General features: G+C 35.2%; 4 protein-coding genes across 4 annotated transcripts; 3 read left to right on the top strand and 1 right to left on the bottom strand.

Annotated features, from left to right (window-relative positions):
* The first annotated feature begins 1,234 nt into the window (after positions 1-1,234).
* On the top strand, positions 1,235-1,822 carry LOC120206146 (protein RISC-INTERACTING CLEARING 3'-5' EXORIBONUCLEASE 1-like). The gene has a single exon (XM_039205878.1). It carries the CDS (start codon positions 1,235-1,237, stop codon positions 1,811-1,813), a length of 579 nt encoding a protein of 192 aa, XP_039061809.1. The 3' UTR covers positions 1,814-1,822.
* Positions 1,823-8,144: 6,322 nt separating this feature from the next.
* On the top strand, positions 8,145-10,633 carry LOC120206145 (DUF724 domain-containing protein 7-like). Its single transcript, XM_039205877.1, has 6 exons — positions 8,145-8,199; positions 8,285-8,469; positions 9,062-9,155; positions 9,222-9,262; positions 9,635-9,734; positions 9,883-10,633. Exons 1-6 carry the CDS (start codon positions 8,145-8,147, stop codon positions 10,575-10,577), a joined length of 1,170 nt encoding a protein of 389 aa, XP_039061808.1. The 3' UTR covers positions 10,578-10,633.
* A 208-nt stretch (positions 10,634-10,841) lies between these two features.
* Positions 10,842-11,749, top strand: LOC120206144 (probable pectinesterase/pectinesterase inhibitor 41). The gene is made up of 3 exons (XM_039205876.1): positions 10,842-10,914; positions 11,004-11,089; positions 11,189-11,749. The coding sequence occupies exons 1-3, from the start codon at positions 10,842-10,844 to the stop codon at positions 11,747-11,749; spliced, it is 720 nt and encodes a 239-aa protein (XP_039061807.1).
* A 4,228-nt stretch (positions 11,750-15,977) lies between these two features.
* LOC120206198 (transcription factor MYB78-like) lies at positions 15,978-17,071 on the bottom strand. The gene is made up of 3 exons (XM_039205917.1): positions 16,863-17,071; positions 16,649-16,778; positions 15,978-16,562 (listed from the first exon to the last, which is right to left on the bottom strand). Exons 1-3 carry the CDS (start codon positions 17,020-17,022, stop codon positions 16,079-16,081), a joined length of 774 nt encoding a protein of 257 aa, XP_039061848.1. The 5' UTR covers positions 17,023-17,071; the 3' UTR covers positions 15,978-16,078.
* Positions 17,072-21,855: the final 4,784 nt, after the last annotated feature.

Raw genomic sequence — 21,855 nt, 5'->3', positions numbered from 1 at the left:
TTATTGGGAAAGATATGGTAATCAATGCACAAGGGAAAATCAACTACCTCCTCCGTTTTTTTAGGGGTAAATTACATATTTGGTCATTCACCTATTATTTAGTTTTTGTTTTAGTTAACTATTTTTTTTTTAAATTATATCTAACGGTTTAGCATTTTTTTAATCATCATCGTTCAAAGAAATGTTGATGTGATATATTTTTATATTATTTTTCAATATCGAAGTGACATTTATTTTGGTTTCATGTTAATATCATTGTTTATTTTTTTCCCGGTAAGTGACCAAAACAAAAACTAAGTAATAAATGGGTGACCAAATAGTTAGTTTATTCTTTTTTTTCTTTCTTTCTGTGTAGAGTAAATAATAACCTCGAGGCTGTTATTAGTCAATAAAATCCAATCCGTGATTCCAAGGGCCTACCACCGCCAGCCCAGGGCTAGGACCGTGATAACATGTAATGATGTCCAGTTTTTAACCAATACCTTTCGGCTATCTAAGTTATAGTGTCATCCTTGGGCTACAATTGATTCGTTGGTGGAAACATGACGTTGCCTAATGTTCAGCTTAATAATAAGCTTCTAGGAAATTCTTATGTTGTAAGAACCTAAAAGACGAGGAAAGAATATATCAGTGAAAATTGAGTTCGTTTTTGATATTGTCCAAATTATGTCAAGAATCTTGCCGCATAAGATGTTTCTCTCTGGCTTTGGGTAATTCAGATGCAATCTTGGGATTTTAGTTCCGGTGATATAGGCAAACGAAACTTATCATTCTCAATCACCCTATTACAGCCTTTAGTGTTTGAATATGTGATTTTTAAGAATAACAACGATTTATTTAACTATAGAGGTAAGTGGTCCGTGCCTTCTCCTTTAACGATTTGTGTTGAATATCAACAGTACCGGAAATCTGAAAGGCCTAACAAGGTCATTGTCACCTGTCCATATTCGAATGGTGCGAAGCTCCACCTTTGAGATGATCAACAATTTCACGATTCATGAATGGTGCCAAAAAAAAACCAGACATTATTCTATGTTAAATGCAAGATCAGTTTTTTTGGAAATTCCAAAAGACCCATGCTTATTTCACCTGTCCATATTCAAAGACCGGGACGTTCTACTTTCCATAATCTTATTTATGTTCATTCATGCATCGGATAATATATATATATATATATGATTTACCTGTGAAAATTCCATATTCAGTGTTATTTGTTTCATGTTCCTTCTCAAAGATGACTGTTACCAATGTCACTAGTTGTGAATCGGATGTCGATCGCCACATTCAAAACTTCCTGTCTGACAGGAACAATTCATGGAAAGTGATCGGCTTAGACATTGAACGGACATTTGTTCAAGATTCACATGAAACCGAAGAAAATTCAAAAAAGAAAAGCCGAGTGGCAATTTTGGAACTCTGTGATGGCTTTACTTGTCTTGTAATCCAGCTTCCTTATCTGGACTTCATACCCAATTCTCTCCTCAATTTCCTTCAACTACCAGATTTTACATTTGTGGGAATTGGGATCAAAGAAACCGTCGCCAAGTTAGAGGAAGAGTATGGACTTGGATGCAAGAACGCTGTGGAGTTGGGACAGTTGGCCGCCAGCGTAATGCGAAACCCTAACTTAGCCGCCTGTGGGGTGGGCGCTTTGGCTAATGTGATTATTCCACTGCAGCTTAGCAAACATACCTCCGTTGTATTTAGTGACTGGGGTCGGAAAAATCTTAACAAGGACCAGCTTAAAGTTGCAACGGCTAATGCTTATGCCTTCTTCAAGATCGGGGCCGAGTTATTGTCTCGTTCAGACTAATTTAAGTGCAAGCTCAGCTAGAAATGGTGGCCTGCTTGGATCAATTTAGCATAGGCAGTCTTCTTTTAGCTAAAGAATGGTGAAACTACTTGTCTTTATACTGCAATGCTCTGTAATCCAATTGAAAACGAATAATATTTTACTATGATATTACACTGGACACATGATTTTTATATCATGGGGTGAATTTATTATTTTCTGAATGCTACATGTTAACGGTCGCATATCGGTAGACCAGCGTGTTTCTGATTCAATTCTAGAGGAAGAAACTGCGAAAATTGCCAGATGATGAGGAAACATAGGTGAAATTGCCAATGTGGTATATTTCATGTCATATAAAATGGATCTTCTTGATCTTTTTGTAAACGAATCTAAAGGTTTATACTTGCAGAACATTACAGGATATGTCAACACATTCTCCGTTTGATGATGAGAAATGTATAAATATAATTAAAAGATCTCGATTTCTTTAAAAAATCGAATTGAGTTGAATTGTTTGAGTTATTCGAGTTGATGAATACACATTTTATGACTCAAACTTAACTTGAATTTTTTTTCCGATTCGAGTAAAGTACTTTATGAAATTCGAGTCGAGTTGAGTTGAATTGTTTGAGTTTCTATACACATCTTTTGGATATGTCTACATTCTCTGTTTGATGATGAGAAATGTATAAATATAATTAAAAAATATTGTATTCTTTACTATTCTATGGTATATGTATTGCCTCCCCGAATTGCCTTTGATTCAAAGCACATAGCTTCTCAAACTTCTGTGTGGGAGTATATTTATGTTCTGTTCTAAACCATGCTAGAAAATTATGTGTGGCTTCAAGTGGAACAACTAAAAATATATACAAAAAGAAGAAATGAACATTATCCTCTCCTTCCCTTTTAGAATTATTCTAACTAAAAAGAATCATGTCTACTTGAATATCATCAAAACGTGGCCTTCTTGACATTGTTGATATTGGTTAATGAGTTGTTTGAAGTGTTTAAGTACAGTTGTTTTCCAACTGGGATATTCAATGTGCCCCGCTTACTCTGCAGCAAACTGCTTCGAATGGCCACCTTTTCTGTCAATGCCACCGTTCTAACTGGGTAATGATCATTGTGTTGGGAAATAAACCAAGTACAAGTAATTTTCCTATAACCAGATTAGTGAGAATGCAAAACAAAAGCGGAAAAATAATACCCGAAATTGATAACGGAGTTCAGCCAATTGTGCTTATGTCTCCGGACTGCTGCAAATCTTTTACTAAGAGAGAAAATTTACAGGTGTTTACAAAACACTCACTACTCACAAGAAAACTCTCTAGTATTGGGAGAAAGAAATGATTTTTGGGATGGTTTTGAAGCTAAATGAGCTAGGGTATTTATAGTTGAAACTTAAGGACTTAATCTTGTAAATACCCTAAAACCTAGGGATTAATTGTGATTATCCCATAATCATTTTTCAACAAACATCTACCAAACTTTGAAAAACTATTTTTCAAATAAACATTTACCAAACTTTGAAAACCATTTTCAAAGAAACATTTACCAAACTTTGAAAATCATTTTTTCAAAGTTGGTTACCAAACTTGAAAACCATTTTAATACTTTCAACAATCTCCCACTTGAAGACTGATTTTAATCTGTCTTCACACCTCGATCTATGCAACAACTTTTCTAGTCTTGTTACTCTAGCATGCCAACTGAAGTTGAACACAACTTCAGTTTGTCTGTAGTCACCGTCTTTGTCAACATATCTGCCAGATTTTGAGCTCCACTGATTTTTTCAAGTTTCAAAATCTCATCTTCCAGAAGAGACCGGATAAAATGATATTGCAATTGTATGTGCTTTGTCCTGGAATGAAAAGACGGATTCTTTGTTAGATGTATAACACTTTGACTGTCGCAATACAAGACATTATTTTCTTGTTTCTTGCCTAACTCTTCCAAGAAACTTTGGAGTCAAACCATCTCCTTGCTAGCTTCCGTAACAGCGACATATTCTGCTTCAGTTGTGGAGAGAGCAAATATCTTCTGTAGTTGAGAAACCCAACTCACTACGGTTCCTCCTAGAGTATAGACATACCCTGTAGTGCTCCTTCTGATGTCAACATTTCCGGCTAAGTTAACATCTACATAGCCTGTCAGTATCGTATCTCCACCTTTGAAACAAAGTGCTTTGTTTGTGGTACCCCGCAGATATCTGAGGATCCATTTGACTGCTTCCCAGTGTACCTTGCCCGGATTATTCATGTACCTGCTAACAGCTCCCACTGCTTGAGCAATATCTGGTCTGGTACAAACCATGGCATACATCAGACTTCCAATCGCTGAGACGTACGACACCTTCACCATGTGTGCACGTTCTTCCTCCGTCTTTGGTGACTGTTCTTTGGAGAGTCTAAAATGAACACCTAAAGGTGTACTTACTGGTTTAGCATCTTGCATGTTGAACCTGGAGAATACTTTGTTGATGTACTCAGCCTGTGATAATATCAAAGTCACTGACTTTGTGTCTCTCTTGATCCTCATCCCAAGAATCTGCTTTGCAGCGCCCAGATCCTTCATAGCAAACTGCTTTGACAATTTTTGCTTCAAGTTTATAATCTCTTGCATGTCTGAGCCTGCAACGAGCATGTCATCAAAGTACAACAATAAAATAATGAAGCTATTGTCGAACCTCTTGATGTAGCAACAATGATCTGCTTGGCATCTGGTAAAACCACTGCTACTCATGAAACTATCGAACTTCTTGTACCACTGTCTAGGAGCTTGTTTTAAACCATACAAGCTCTTCTTCAACCTGCATACCAGGTTTTTCTTGTCTGCCTCTATGAAGCCTTCTGGCTGCCTCATATAGATTTCTTCCTCCAAATCACCATGAAGGAAAGCTGTCTTTACATCTAACTGCTCAAGATGTAAATTCTCTACAGCTACAATTTTCAACACCAGTATGATTGTAGACAGTTTCACGATTGGAGAGAAAATTTCATTGTAGTCAATACCTTCTTTTTGCTGAAAACCTTTGACAACCAATCTCGCTTTGTAGCGTTTGCTCCCATCGTGCTCTTCTTTGATCCTGTAAATCCACTTGTTGTGAAGCGCTTTCTTGCCTGGTGGTAATTCAGCTAATTTCCACGTCTGATTTGACAAAAGCGAGTCCATCTCATCTTTCATGGAAGACTCTCACTTGACTGAATCCTCCACTTGCATTGCTTCATCATAGCACTCTGGTTCACCATTGTCATTCAGCAACAAGTAGTGCAAAGAAGGAGAATATCGTTGGGTTGGTTTAGGAATTCTGGAGGAGCGTCTTAGTTCCGGTGTGCCTGGTTCTTCTTGAACTGCTTCAGGACTGATCTGAACATCATTTCCAGAAATCTCCTCAAACTCAGTAAATTCCTTTGTTTCAGCTTTGGTATTGGAGCTGCTTGATTCTACAGTTGACCTGTCTTTGAACATCACATTCTCATTGAAAATGACATCTCTGCTTCTAATGATCTTCCGATTTTCATAGTCTCAAAACCGGTAACCGAACTCATCACCGCCGTAACCAACAAAGGCACATTTGTTGGACTTAGCATCAAGTTTACTTCTTTCAGCAGAGTCTATGTGTACATAAGAAATACAACCAAACACTCTTAAGTGTGAAAGGTTTATTTCTTTCTTGCTCTAAACTTCCTTTGGTATTCTGCCATCCAAAGGAACTGAGGGCCCACGGTTGATCAGGTAAGCTGCAATGTTAATAGCTTCAGCCCATAGAAATTTGGGCAATCTGGCATGTATCCTCATGCTTCTGGCACGTTCATTCAGAGTTCTGTTCATGCGCTCTGCTACGCCATTCTGCTGCGGTGTCATGGGAACTGTTGTCTCCATCTTGATCCCATTATTTGCGCAAAAATCTCTGAATCTCCTATTTCTGTACTCTCCTCCATTGTCAGACCTCAACCGCTTGACTTTCATACCATTCTCATTTTCCACCATGGCCTTCCATTTTCTGAAGGTATCAAAGACTTCTGATTTTTTCTTCAGAAAATAAACCCACACCTTCCTTATAGAATCATCGATGAAGGTGACATAATATAATGAGCCTGCAAGAGATGGAACTGGAGATGGTCCCCATACATCAGTATGAACTAACTCTAACTTTTCAGCCTTGGGTGTCTTGCCAATCTTTGCAAAACTGACTTTCTTTTGTTTGCCGAAGATGCAATCCTCGCATAGTCCGACATCTACATTCTTTAGATCCGGCAGCTTCCCTTTTGACAGAAGTATCTTCATTCATTTCTCGCTCATATGACCAAGCCTTTGGTGCCATAGGTTTGATTTTCCATCAACATCTGCTATTGCAATGATATTCTCTAAATTTGATGTTACATAGCGAGTACCAGTCTTCTTACCACGAGCAATGACGAGTGCTCCTTTGGTAATCTTCCATTCACATCCTGAAAAGGTTGTATTGTATCCTTCTCCATCAAGTTGTCCTACAGAAATCAAATTTCTTTTGAGACCAGGAATATGTCTCACTCCTGTCAGCTTCCAGGTGGTCTGGTTTGGCAGCTTTAGTCGGATGTCTCCTTTTCCGACGATCTTCAAGGTTTCATCATCAGCAAGATGAACCTTCCCAAAATCACCACTGACATAGTTCTCTATGATTTCTTGGCATGACGTGGAGTGGAAAGATGCCCCTGAATCCAAAATCCATGATTCAATCTGACTGTTGACGCTTAAAATCATAGCATCACCTGTCTCCTCCGTCATGTTGGCAGATTCCTGTGCGCCGGTATTTTTCTTCGGTGCTCGGCAATCTCTTTTGAAGTGGCCCTTCTTGCCGCAATTATAACAGGTAAAATCTTTATTTCTTGTTCTTGATTTTCCCCTTCTGGATTTCGATCTGTCACGATTTGAATTTCTTTATGAAGTTCTCCCTCTGGACTCCGTGTGCAAGGCTGAGGAGGTTGATGCTTCACCCGATTCTCTCCGTCGAATTTCTTCGCTCAGTACCAGATCCCGAACATCGTCGAATTTTAATTTGTTGTTTCCCGACGAACTGTTGACTGCTGTAACAGTAGCATTCCAACTGTCTTGTAAAGATGATAAGAGAATTAAAGCTCGAACTTCATCATCAAATTCAATTTCCACTGAACTCAACTGGGTTGTGATTGTGTTGAGTTCATTTAGGTGTTGTGCCACCGATGCCCCTTCCGTCATCCGCAAATTAAATAATCGCCTCATCAAATGAACTTTGTTTGAGGCCGATGGCTTCTCATACATACTAGAGAGAGCTGTCATAAGACCCGCCGTGGTCTTTTCCTTTGCTATGTTGAAAGCAACATTGCGGGATAACGTCATTCGGATAACTCCGAGGGCTTGTCTGTCGAGAAGAGCCCAGTTTTCATTCTTCATGCCCTCTGGTTGTTTTCCTGAGAGGGGTTGATATAGATTTTTCTGGTATAGAAAATCTTCAATTTGCATCTTCCAAAATCCAAAGTCCGCACCATCGAACTTTTCAATTTTCACCTTCCCTTCGTCTGCAGCCATCGCTCCCACTCGAATCTGGCTTCGTTTGGATCGTTTCTGACAATTTCTACGAACCGTCGTGTATTAGAACACCTCCGTCGACAAACTCGTATCGCCGACTGAATTTCACTATTCATGAAATTTACTATTCACGTGAATAGTAACCCGAATAGTAACCTCGCAAAAAATTGACAGAATTTACAACCAAAAGCTCTGATACCAGTTGTTGGGAAATAAATCAAGTACAAGTAATTTTCCTATAACCAGATTAGTGAGAATGCAAAATAAAAGCGGAAAAATAATACCCGAAATTGATAACGGAGTTCAGCCAATTGTGCTTACGTCTCCGGACTGCTGTAGATCTTTTACTAAGAGAGAAAATTTACAGGTGTTTACAAAACACTCACTACTCACAAGAAAACTCTCTAGTATTGGGAGAAAGAAATGATTTTTGGGATGGTTTTGAAGCTAAATGAGCTAGGGTATTTATAGTTGAAACTTAAGGACTTAATCTTGTAAATACCCTAAAACCTAGGGATTAATTATGATTATCCCATTATTATTTTTCAACAAACATCTACCAAACTTTGAAAAACTATTTTTCAAAGAAACATTTACCAAACTTTGAAAACCATTTTCAAAGGAACATTTACCAAACTTTGAAAATCATTTTTTTAAAGTTGATTACCAAACTTGAAAACCATTTTAATACTTTCAACACATTGATTATTGGCATTTTGCTTTTGTAGGCTAAACCAGCTAATCTTGTTGATCAGCTTTGTCTCTACTACTTTTATTTGACCTCCATTTCTCTTTTCTAATGCAGAAGGCTAAGAAGAAGCATAAAGTTGGTTCAGTTGCCAGTATTTTCACAGGTTTTGACGGCAGGTACATATAGCCAATGGTAAATGTGTGCTGGTTTGATAATTTGTTTAAAATAATGTGATACATAATTTTCAGCGAAGGAGGGAAATTTAGAGATTGCAGAAAAAATTAATGAAGGAGAAGCTAAAACAAAGGAAGTTGATATGCCTATCATCTCTGGATTAACAGCGAAGTTCACAAAGACTTTATGCGATGAAAAATCTTTTCAGATAAGGGATCTTCTTAAAAGTGTAAATGATTCAATCATATATAAAAGCATGGTAAGCAACATTGTAGTAGTCTCTGGCCAAGATAAACCTGCTATTAAATTTGAAGTGACTTGAATTTTTAGTAGGAACAGAGTGTTGAAAGTGTTTAATATTGCACCCAATGGTCATCTGAACATCTATTTTGAACATTCACCGGTATTGTTCTCAAGTGCTTATAAAAGTTGAACAATTTATCAGTGAGTGTGGTTTTAGACTTGGTTTCTGAAAATATGCACAAGTAAACTTTTTTGTTGTTGTAAGCTATTCTCAACCCCTGAAAATCAAATGTTGTTGCATCCATTTTCTTGCAACTCCCCACCCTCTGTAAACCCGAGTTCCTCTTTTTATGTTTTTTTTCTTGTGAGCAAAGTGTGTAGATGTGCTACTGGTATAGTGGAAATGGTTGATAGAAAGTAAACAACAATATTTGATTTTTTTTATAATTAATGCCTATTTAACCGTTCTTAGCTCATTTTGCTGATTTTTTATTTTTATTTTCTTGAGCTTGCTGTTGTATCAAACATGGAATAAGAACCCCCTTTAGTGACTTCATACGTATATCTTCCTGTGATACTTCTTTCAACTGCTGGTCTAACTGATATAGGAAATAAGGGAGCATAAAGTTGGTGTAAATCAAAACGGGGAGAAGGGAAGGCCACGCAAATCAGTAGCTACAACTCCGAAAGCTTTTGTTTCCGGTATATGATACTTTAAGCTCTAGCTCTTTTATGAGTGCACATGTAACTTACTGTTATGATTTCTAGATAAGGAGCAAAATGGGGCTGGAGGTGTTGCTGATAAAAACGTTGTTAAAGACTACAACTAATGAAGCTGGCAGGTAAATGAGGCAGTCTGTTCTTTAGGAAGCATTGGGGTAGAGACACTTCCAATGTTTTAACCATAGTTTATGAGTGACTATTTTATTAAATGAAATTTCCGAGTAGTTTACGAAATGATTGTAGAAGAATTATAGTTGAAGCATTGGGCTAGTGATTCGCATGACAGAAGGGGAAAGTTTTGTAGCTTGGGGATGAGAGACAGGAGGGTGATGTTGGGAGGAAATTTAATGCATGTTTTCAATCAGTTTTTTTTTTTACTTCTTTTTCTGTCATTTACCTGAATTATAAGTTAAATATAATTAATTCCGTGTATCGGAGTATGTTTTATTCTTTTGTAGTTTATGGTTGCTCACTTTATATATTGTAAACTAACTGATGAGAACCAGCCTCTCTCAACATGGATAGTAGCAATTCAGTCTTCAGGTGATGAAAATTCAAGTAAGCTGCTTCATCAGATTTGTAAATCCTCATTTTCTTTGGTTGGTCATTTCCCCTTTTTTAACGGTTGTCTAATGTGTACAGAATGTAGATCATGCTTTGGTTTGTATATTTATGAAATTGTTGACTATGCTTGTTTTTGTTCTAGGACTTCCCTCTGGTAAGCTTGTCAAGGAATGCGATGAGGATAGAGGACTGGTTGATGTTCCGGTTGAATCTCCTGCTATGGAAGCAAGAATTGGAAGCCTATTGGAAGACGATCATATGTTGCCTTTTGTAAAGAAATCTAGTCTCTTGCAAACAATTGAATCTATGGATGTCTTCCAAACTCTGCCCAAAAAACCATATTTTCAACCATTGGCTGAAAACAAAGAGGAGTTTCGTGAAGGATCAGCAATTGGTATCATGGTAACCTTTGCCAGTTTGTTCGAGAAGATATCGGCGTTGCGTTTTGATGATCCTAGAGATACATTTGATAACATTTTTTATAGTCTTAGTTATATGGAGAAGCATGCATTTGTTGTAACAGTGCTTCGAGATCGCTTGAATAAATTACTATCAATCAAGGAAGGCCAAGGACAGCATACAGGAGAGAGAGAAAATACTGAAAGGGAGATAATTGAGAATACAGAGGAGATAACTAAATTGGTTGAAGAGATGGAAGAGATTGAAAAGAAAATTACCGAGTTACAAGAACAGCGTGCCGTCATACAGTCGGAGGAGGAGGCTAAAAATCTTAAAATCGCTGGTTTGAAGTTGCATGTTGATGTTCTAAATGAACAGGTTCAGAACAATTTGCGTGATTTTAAAAAATTAGCTACTGCCCCTTGGAAGTCGCCATGATCATCGGGTACGATATGCATGGTTTATTGTTCATAATGGTAAGACTCCTGATGATGATTATTGTAGTTAAATACACGGATTCGACTGTAGGCATTTAGAAATTGGTAGATCAGTAAAGGTTATTTTGATTCTTTGATCTCAACGTAATTGTAGTTTCTTGCACATAGCTTATGATCTTTGGGGTCAGTATGTTTTTATTAGGCAAAAATGGACCTGTTTTTAAACGAGGCTTAGGAAGGATTTTGAACACTTATTGGGGACGGGATGGAAAGAACTATTATCACGGGAAACAGGAGTCATGATGATGGCTTGAGGACGATCAAGACTGCAACTGTTGGTAAGCTGAATCTTTGTAGTTTTAGATGGAAGATAAATACATTTTTCTTCTTATTATTCATTCTTGAATCATGAATGTGTGCAATGCAGAGATAACAGGTGATGGATTTGTTGCTTCGGGTGTAACTTTCCAGAATGTTGCTGGACCAGAAAAGAAACAGACGGAGGCGTCGTTAGTTAAAGCCAGTTACGTGGCGTTTTACAAGTGTAGAATAATTGCATTCCGGGATACTCTTTATGCTAAAAGAGGGTATCAGTTTTTTAGGGAATCCTAGATTTATGGGACTGTGGATTTCATTTTTGGTGATGCAACGGCTGTGTTCCAACGTTGCAACATATTCGCTGGGAAGCCACTCGAGGGACAATCGGACACTGTCACCACCAGTCCAGGAGGCTTCGTGATCCACAACTGCATGATTAGAGCAACTTCAGAATTGATTGCATCTCAGTATCTTGTAAAAACATACTTGGGTAGGCCTTGGAAAGATTTTTCTAGAACTATTGTGGTGCAGACTTACCTCGATAGGAGCATCGATCCTCGGGGATGGATGGAATACGATAACAGAAGCTCTCACTTGGATTTATATTATGCCGAATACGATAGCAGAGGTCCAGAATCCGGCACACATGATAGAGTGAAATGGAAAGGATTCAGGGTGATTGACTCCGTTAATGCTTCTCAATTTACAGTCGGGAAATTTATCGATGGTGACAAGTGGATTCAAGCGAGAGTTCCATATAATTCGAATCTCGATGGTGACACATGGACTCCAGTTACTGCAGGTCCATATGATAAAGATCTCATATACTTGCCTGATTCTCTCGGACAGTGTTAAAGTCCTTACACTGCTTTTCATCATTTTGATGGCAACATTAGCAATTTAACTTCAAGAAAGAATACATATACCATAGAATAGTAAAGAATACGAGATTCTTTTAATTATATTTATACATTTCTCTTCAACAACTAATTATAAAGAACATTATAATATGAAAAGGATGTGAAGAAATATGTATATCTTATATGGTTAGAAAAAAATCAAGAAATTAGAACCTATCTATATAATAATACTATCAATAATTACAATTAAATGTGTATAGAAACTCGAACAATTCAACTCAACTCGACTAGAATTTCATAAAGTACTCGACTCGAATCGAAAAAAATCCAAATTAAATTTGAGTCATAAAATGTGTATTCATCAACTCGAATAACTCAAAAAATTTCGACTCGACTCGACTAATCGGATGCTCATGCTCACCCCTTAACCAACTAACGCGACACAACCTCGTTTACAGTCGATTGAAACTCATTATGCAACTCAGCCCTTGAACTAAATTCGACCACATAATTTAGTGAGTAAATAGATGGTCTAGCTTTCGTTTTAGTTTATTATACGATAATAATAACTCTGTGTGAAGTCGTTCAACGGTCATTGACTAAAGTAAATGACGTGATCAGAACTCCTTACATGGCACCGATTGCATGAACATATTTAGCGCCCAAGTAAGTAAATAGTTCACCAAACCCATTTCTTCCCCGCCAACCAAATGACGAATTGATTCACAGTCCTTCCTTCCGGAAATAATATTTGGGTTTACTTGCATTAATATCGTTGGTTGGCCAAATTCATAAGCATAGATAAGGAGATACTGATTTTCATATTAGGGGATAATAGGCTGAGCAGCTAATTAGAAGCCTTTGATAATATATTCATGAGAGCAAAAGCATGGCGTCTTTAATTTTGTTAATGAAAGCGCTTATGATGAGATGCCAGAATCATGATCTTTTGTCGAACCAGGTCGACAAGGAAGCTGACAATGACGCTGACCGTTTCGCCATAAATCAAGGGTTCCATAACTGCATTTTGATGACTCCGTGCAAGGAGCTAGAACACGACGACGATGCCGGCACTTGGAAAATAGCTCCTCATCGTTGCATTTGGCCTTGAATTCAAAACCCGTATGGTGTTTTATTTCTGTTTCTACTTTTTTTCCTTTTGCCCCTCTTGCATTACTATCAGTAAAGAATAAGTGTATGCTATTGTATACTTGTATGTAATTAAGGATATGAATCACGGGCAGGAAGTAATAGTAGTAAGAAATTTATACAATTTAGATAATTTTATAGTTTATTTTTTGTCCCTTAATATTTTATAAACTGATAATCCTTAATTAAAATTTTACAAGTTTATGTATTAATATAAAATTTTATATCCATCCCTAGTTATTTGTTATATAACGAGGCATTTAGGGATGGACCGAGGGTTACTGTAGGATACAACCTAGAAATTTAAAATTTTATTGTATTTTAGATATTTTCTTTATATTTTATCTGAATTATTTAATTTCACACCCTAAAATTTTAATATAATTTTTCATGTTCACACCAGGTAAATTCATGCGTCCGTTCCTAAACGCATTGGTTCTTGAACCGGGGAATAATTGAAGCATGCTGATTTATTTTTACTGATGAAGACTAGTAAAGAGTAAAGGTATGATCCAAGCTCGTGACACTAAGGTTGTTAGTATTGTACTTGTATAAGGACTATATTGAAAATATACTTTAAAATATGAAGACAAAATATTACATTATTTAAAATATTATACTCCTTTATTAGTGTGTGCCGATATTGGTTAATATTAATTAAATAAATTAAAACAATTAAATTACATTGGATTTTAAACTCAAAACACGAAGATGGATCCATGTTTGGATCCTGTTCCAATTTTGTTTTTTACTTCAACAAATTCCGTGCTCAAGGATGGACCAATGAAACAATGGATGGAGGCAATCATGCCCTAAAAAATTTAATTATCATATATATTTAAATATTTTATTTTTATTTTTTGTTGACTATATTTTACCTCCTAAAATTTCATAAATTCATATTCTTTTAAAATTTTATGAATTTGTCTACAATATAAAATTTTGTGTCGTCTATGTTGGTGTTCACAAAATTTATAATCAAATAAATATAAAAAATAAAGTTTGGTAAAGTTTGTGTAGGAAATCAAAGGAGCGGCCATCTTGCTAACGTAAGGGGTGACAGCATTTTGATAGAAGAAGAAAGACCATTTTCAGCCCACATTCCAATTTTTAAAACCCCACTAAAACGTTTACTTGGAAGGAATTAGCATCCGGAAAGGCGTTTCCATTCTAATTTCAATTTTGTTAATTATTACATACTATCCTGTGATCAGGCTTAACCCTACAAGAGTCAAGCCTAGCACCAATGGATGCCTGTCTATTGTTTAATTTTTTTTGGCTTTCTGTGATCAGCTCATTTGGCTTTTAAAATACGTATGTTACATGTATGCGGTATGCCCGTCTTACGCTCTTAATACACTTCCTTTATTCATTCAAGATTTTCGTGGACGGATTATCTTCCATATTTCCATTCTATTTTATTGACGTTTGTGAATAAAAATAGATTTTTAAAAGATTTATGTGATTGAGTTACAAGTTTTAGAGTTTTACATTCTCTTATATGTTATTTTCTCTTGAATATCCCTACTAAACTTATGTAATTGTCAAAATCAAATCTATCGTTAAATAATTATATCTATTCAGAATTTCAGTTTAAAAATAGTAATGATGGTCTTAAACTTAATACTAACACTTTTTCTCGAAATTCTATTAGATATTTTTGAGATTTTTGAACGAGAGAACATTGATTGTCTATAATTCTTTCTTAAACCAACGAAATTGGGGAAAAAATCATCAATAATCTTCAAAACCTAAAAGTTATCATCAACAACGTTTATAATTATTTTATTTATATTTACATTTTCAATGAATTATATGGTGGAAAATGTGAATGGGAATTATGATATGCAACATGCATCCCATATGTTTGATGAAAAAATAAACAAAACCTGAGAAGAATATTAGATTCATTGAAGTAATGATCGCCAATGGGAATTAGAAGTTGACCGGTAGACTGTTGGAACTGGATATCATTTCAAGGGTTTCGGGGTGAAAATCAAATAAAAAAATTAACTCATTTCCCCCACTCTGAGGAAGGCAGCGAGCACAGCAGGGGGAAGTTTAGGTTAGAGACCCCTTCTGTTTTTCCAATTTTAAATTAACCAAATCAATGCCTTCATCATTGATTGACCAAGGTGCATTTTCTAGATTCTCTAAGTTGCAGCAGTCACGAGATGTAATTTTTATGCTTGGATAAACATAAAGAAGGATCCACGTCATTTGTCTCCCCTGATTTTTTTTTCACTTTTTGGATGTAAATGAACGGAGTTTAAACGAATAAAATTATATTAATGTGTTCGTTTTTATTTTAAATGTGTTCATATTTTATTTATATTCATTTATTTATTTTTGAAATTGCTTTATCCATTTAACATTCATGAATAATGTCCATGAATATGGTGAAATTATGCCACTAGTTTTTCAGCTCCTTAGGCTTCATAGTTTGAACTCTAAAATTTATAATGTGTTTAATTTAATACATACTTTCATAAATATTTAAAATATGAAAAAGGAAAAGGAGAACCGGATAAATGAGTTTATAAATGAGTCGATAAACAAACTTATAAACAAATTAATTAATAAACTTATTCGTAAATATAAACAAATCAAATACATTTTTATCCATATTCATTTGTTTAGTTAAATATAAAAAATAAAATATATTTAATTCAATAAATGAACATAAACAATATTGTATGGACGGTTAACAAACAATTTACACCCTAGCTTTGTCTTTGGAGGGGAGTTCTCCATGCCACGCTCTCACCCAAATTGTTTAAACCGTACATTTGTCTTACCATATAACAACATTATAAAACGAAAGCACGCATACGTGTGTATTTAAGATATTTTTCATCAAGAAACTGTGTATTTTTAACGTAGTAAAGTTTAAAATTCAACACGAACTAAACTATGAATGTTGGAACATGAAAACCCAAAGAACAGGGCAGACGATATCTTTGCTCAGAACCCTGTAATCACTGCATATCCCTATCCCTATAAACCTTGATTTGGGTAGTGTGGATCATTTACATTCCAAAAGCAACCGTCTTTAGTGGTGTTAGCCGAAGTATAGTTTCTATATTCATAATCTCAGTCATCAGATAACAGTATGGCGACAATGTTTTCGAGAATATAATGAAATCTGATGCGTCACTGAAGCGAATTCCTGTCATTAGAGGACCTCATCATGAAGCTGTTGCTGTAAAAACCAAATATTCTCTTCATTCCACACCGTCTCCATCGACGACTCCCATGCCTCAGCTGCCGTGTTTTCGAAACCCGACCCGTTTCGTATGTTATTGGGGTAGTTCGGAACGCTTTGTGGATTGTAACAATCTGTCAGGTCCGTGACGGAAGAGACTTGGGAGTCCGACGAAGTGCCGGATAATTCGGGCAAGAAACTTGGGTCAACCTGGACCGAACCAGACTCAATTGTTATGTTGGTTATGGTGGGCGGTTGACCTGACGTTGACTGTGATGAAGCACGGATCCGTTCGATCAAACGGGGGATCCAAACGTAACGCATGGCGTCCTTGAATTGTTTGCTGTTGACGTCGCATTTAAGCTGCTTGGCCTGTTTCTGGACTCTTGTTCTCCAATAGTTCTTTATTTCATTGTCTGTCCTTCCAGGCAAGTGTTGTGCAATTTTCGACCACCTTCAAAGTAAGCTAAAATTAGCTAAAATCATTCATAATTCCATCTGTTAATTGAATTTCAGGAACAAAGAAGAAGAAGAAGAAACCTGTTACCCCAACGAGAATGGAGTTCAAGAATCAGAAGCTGCTCTTCGAGGCTGATGTTCCCTCGTTTGATTTCTGGTCGCATATAGTTCAGCCATCTCAATCTGCAGCTTTTTCCAGTTCTTCTTAATCCTGTAAACCCATTTCACATCACAATGTGCCGAACTACGAATGACAAGCTAAAAATTCTGGGTTTCTATGAAACTAAATATTAACCTGAATAGCGAGCAACAGAGTTCCAGCGACCTTCGCCATGGATATTGACGTACGCCTTAAGCACTGAGTCCTCTTCTTCAGTCCATGGACCTTTCCTTCCATCCATCTCTTCTTCACTTTTTGAATTATCGTATCTGAAACTTTTCTTGTAAACATCCATTTTTTCAACTACAAAAGAGCCCAAGATGAAACTCTAAGCTGAGAGAGAGAGAGAGAGATTTAAATTAGTGTTGAAGATGGTACATAAGATGAGCTTATATAGAGGGTGGCAACGATGGGATTAAGACCAACTTTAAAACTAAACAATAATTATTTATTGAAGAACTCAACAGGACGACCCACGAGATTAATCATAGTAATATAATCCCAACTGATTAAGTTAATAGCAGCAAATTATACTATTTTATTGAACCCATTTGTGGGTTTTTATTTATTTATTTATTTTGGTATTTGACTGTCTGACTTTTCCATATCCCTTTCACGCGCCGATTTGGACAAAATATTTGAACGTGAATGGTGAAGCTGAACCATTAAGACCAAAGAGACGGGCAAATTGCAAATAGGAAAGGTTAAAGTTTGTTTATTATTTACGTGCCTAATATTTTCACTTTGATGTTCCGATACGGTGGTTTTGCAACATGTAAAAGTACCACTTTTTTCACATTCGAAATCAAAATTATATTTTAGAAACGGACATGAAATTTCCATATTTTTCAATGTTCTTTCCACTTAACCAACCAAGTGTCAAATGATCAGCCTCTTGGAAACTAAATACAAGATTTGGTTTGCTGTTTATAAGACAAATGGCTTTGCAAAGGAAATGTTGTTTGCTTGTGTAACCTGTACCGAGTTAGGTGAAGTAGGCTAGTAAGGAAGAATTTTAGTCTTCACAGAGCAAAAGGAAGTCAATTTGGTAATTGGTGGAGGATTGCGACATGTGTAAAGTGTCTTTCATTAATGAATTGAAAGCTGAAATGGAGGAAAATTCAAGCAAATTTCATACATCTTTTCTGCAAATGGTGTGCTGACAGAAGGAAAAGCAGAAGTTGCCTAAGTTTTGAACATGGAGCAATCCCCTCCAAGTCAATCAAATTTCCCTCAAATAAAATATACTATTGTTTTTGAAAAATAACCACAAATTGCGTTGATAAATTGATGAGATTTTGGTGGTAATTAGTGTGGTTCTTCAAAATAGAAGTTTCGTGCACTGAAATTTTGTTTCAACCTTCTTCTCTTCTACGGGCAAGGTATTTACCGGCCATCAACAACAACAAATGAATAAAATTGGAAACCAACTTATTATAGTAATATAAATGTTATCTCCTTTTGACATAAGAATTGAATTAAATAATAGAGTTCCTTAGATCAAATGTCACTAAGTCATAGTTCCAAATAAATAATTTAAACTCCCCTTACTGGATACATGCATGGTAATATCCCATCGCAATTTAAAAATCTTATGTGGGCTTACCAAAAGGGAGGATAAAGATTATGGTCAAATGAAAAAAAAAGAAAAAAGAAACAGTGATGTATAGATCATTATAATTACATATCTCTTCTCATATTCAAAAAAGTTGCAGCAAGTGATGCCATTACTCGGCTGATATTTGACCATTAATATTGAGAAAAGAACAGTGATGTTCTTGTTCATAGCATTAACTACAAGACAGAGCCAGCTGACGTTCAATCTCAAACAAATAAAACGAAGCCCAATAAGAGCAAGGGAAGGGACCTTCTTCAGGGTTTTGGGACACTCCATTATAGGCAAGTGGACTGAGACAAAGGGAAGCAATTTAGCTGGCAATGGACTGGGTCCTTAATTGGGTCAAACTTTCCATACAATTAGAAATTTAGCTGACATTCCCCCCTTTTTTTTATTAATATTAAGTAGAGAGTTATTACATTTCTAAAGCAAATATTAAGATTCAAACTCACACAAGATTTAATCATTCAGCCAATTAATAGATCTAGTAATTTTTCCTATCTTTTTTAAATTTTGCTTTTGCATTTTTATCTAACGTGATTTTGTTGTTAGTTTGATTTAGTTCTTTGGGGCTGGTAATGGTGAAGGGTGCAGTTTAAGTTGGTTCAAGATTTAACGGGGGTAGTAAAACTGTAAAATGGGTATTGATAGATTCAATTAAGGGCTAATAGAAGTAGATGTGGGAGATGAGTTTTATAATGGGTAAAGGTATAGTTTAGGTTGGTTTAAGGTTTAATGAGACTAATAAGTGGGGCAGGGTGATTTCGTTTTAAGGGTTAATTGAGGTAGATGAGAGAGCTAAAGGCAAAGGGTAATGTAGGTAGATTTGGGTTTCGACTTTCGATTGTAGCTGTGAATGTGGTGGCGGTGATTATCGATTTTAGGGCTTTATAGGATAATGGCTGAGAAAGAAGGTGGTGAGGCAGTGGCCGTTTGGATAGGGCATATGAGCCGGGTCGATGAGTGGAGCTCGGTTTCATGGTTGGTGTCAGGCTTTGGTTAAGGTGTGAATGGTGGTGTGTTTCGAGTGAGAGTGAAGGTGAGGTGTGAAGGTGAAGGTGAAGGTGAGAGATTTATCTCTCTCTCTCTCTCTCTCTGTAAAGCCTACGTGACACAAATACTAATAAAAAATATCATGATATAGCAAAATATAATAAAAAAGAGTCATGCCATCTCATCTTTTATGATTTAGTGTGAACAATTCACAAGTTTAGTGATTAAATTAAAAATAAATAAATTTCAATGACCAAAATAAGAGTAGGTTGAAAGTCAAGTGATGAAAGATTGATTTTACCCCATATACAAAATACGTAAACTATATGTTATTTTTTTTAAAATATATATATAAACAAATTAATATAACGCGTAAATATCAAGAGTTAAATTTATTATTACGTTAATAAAAAATATATAAAATTGACGGAAAATATTATTATCGTGATTAATTATTCTTAATGGCCCACTTTTAAAATTGTCATCAGTACTACATTGATCTAGTTCTTTTGGAGATGCCTACTTGTTAAAATCTGAAACCGCATTCTTGTTTGGCATATATCCTACGAAGAACTACGAGCAACTTAACCATAATTTAGAGATACAAATAGGTTTGGCGACAAATGTTTTAATTTCTAACGTAGCCTTTAAGAATCAACTTGAGAAACAAGCTGGGCCTTGCGGTCCACATTTTCTCGTGTAAAATGAGGATGTACGATGATTGGATGTTGGACTTGGGAGTGGATATCGATTTCCGTGGAGTTGTTGTCTGAGAAGTGGACAGATCTATAGTGTTTCATAATTTGTATAAATTATTTCATCGTCAAAGTCACAAATTTTAAAATAAATTTTAAATAATTATTCATTTTTTATTTCTATGTAAGATTCAGATAAATCGAAATCATTTAATAATTTTTTTATAATTTGATCCCTACTTGAAAGCAAGCTTCGGCTTGCAATTCGGAGGGGAAGGAAACATATCAACCCGCAATTCATAACAAAAAGAGGCGATTGCCCACATTCATTTATTTTTCCGACCAATAACTAAATAAATAATAGCATCATACCTAAAATTTTAGGATAAATTATATATTTAATCACTTAATTTTTATTGTGATTTTATTTATGTCACCCAATTTTATCATTCTTTATTATACCGTCCGACCTTCAATTTTTTAAAAAAAATCAAAATCGTTAATTATGTAATTACAACAACAAAACATTATGTTTTGAGAAGTTTGATCTATATTTCACATATATTCTTCTTCATGTTCAACGTCATTTTTTTTATCATCGTCGATCATTATTTATGATGTAACAGTTTTAAAATATTTATTTCTCTCTTCTTTCGTCCTCTCAATTTGATTTTTCTTGAAATAAATAAAACTTAAGTAAAAAAATTTGAGATTATCTTGATTTAGTATGCAATCTCCATAGTCTAATTATCATAGAATCAATATATATTCTTTTTCTCATCCTCAATTTCTTCACTATTTAGATTTCGAAGAAAATACTTTCATGTAAGTAATAAAATGAAGTTAAAAAATATAAGATAAATGTCTTTGGGTTTTTTTTTTTTTTTTGCATAAATTTGCCCCAAGACTAAACAAGTTAGAAACTTAAAGACTAGGTGGAAAAAAATCAAAGTTGGGTAGTAGAGTATTTTTTGAAATTGGATGGCCAAAACAAAAGTGCAATAGAAATTGAGCGACTAAATGTGTAATTTACTTTTAGTTTTGTGAAAATTTATTATTTTATTTATACCCTCCCAATACTAGTATATATCAATCAGGTCTTTGAAACCATTCGTTCTATCTGACGCCATTGAATTTGTAATCTGATGTGGGGTGTTAACAAGGTAAATAAAATAAAATAAAATAAAATAAAATAAAAGAGTAAATCACTTTAGATACCACTAAATTTTAATGTTTATCTTTATTTTATCACTAACCTTTAAATTGATACAATTGTAGCATTGAACTATAGTATGGAGTTATGATTTAACTATACCAGGGGCGTTAATCCATTAACAATAAGATGGCATGGTGGTTTGACTCTTAAATAGTGTTGATGTGGAAGTTTAAAAATAATTTTTTATTCTACTTTATATTGTCATTAAAGTTAAAGTTTTTCACTCATTTTTAGCTCTTACATCTTTCACGGCGTCCTAGACACCGATAAACTTGTATCATTCTCATTGGTCACTCTATCTATTGATTTTCTCAAAACATCTCTAAATCTCATAAATTAAACGTGATATAACTTAAACATTTATTTTATAATAAACTTGATATCATTAAAACATATTTACTTTTTTTTAAATACATTCATACCTCACAAGTGTTCAAATTTAAATTTAAAAATAATTTTTAAAATATCAATCTTCAACGTTTATTTTAAAGATATAATGAACATAATTTTAGGACGGCATTATCAATAATGCTAAAGGAGTCACGTTAGTGCCGAGACATTGCACCAATCTAGGTGCACCTACCAACTATATTATTGTTCACATTA

The sequence above is a fragment of the Hibiscus syriacus genome, unplaced genomic scaffold, assembly GCF_006381635.1.
Source record: "Hibiscus syriacus cultivar Baekdansim isolate YM2019G1 unplaced genomic scaffold, ASM638163v2 tig00013386_pilon, whole genome shotgun sequence".
Lineage (NCBI taxonomy): Eukaryota > Viridiplantae > Streptophyta > Magnoliopsida > Malvales > Malvaceae > Hibiscus > Hibiscus syriacus.
The sequence above is the reverse complement of the archived record's forward strand: the minus strand, read 5'-3'. Positions and strand labels throughout refer to the sequence as shown.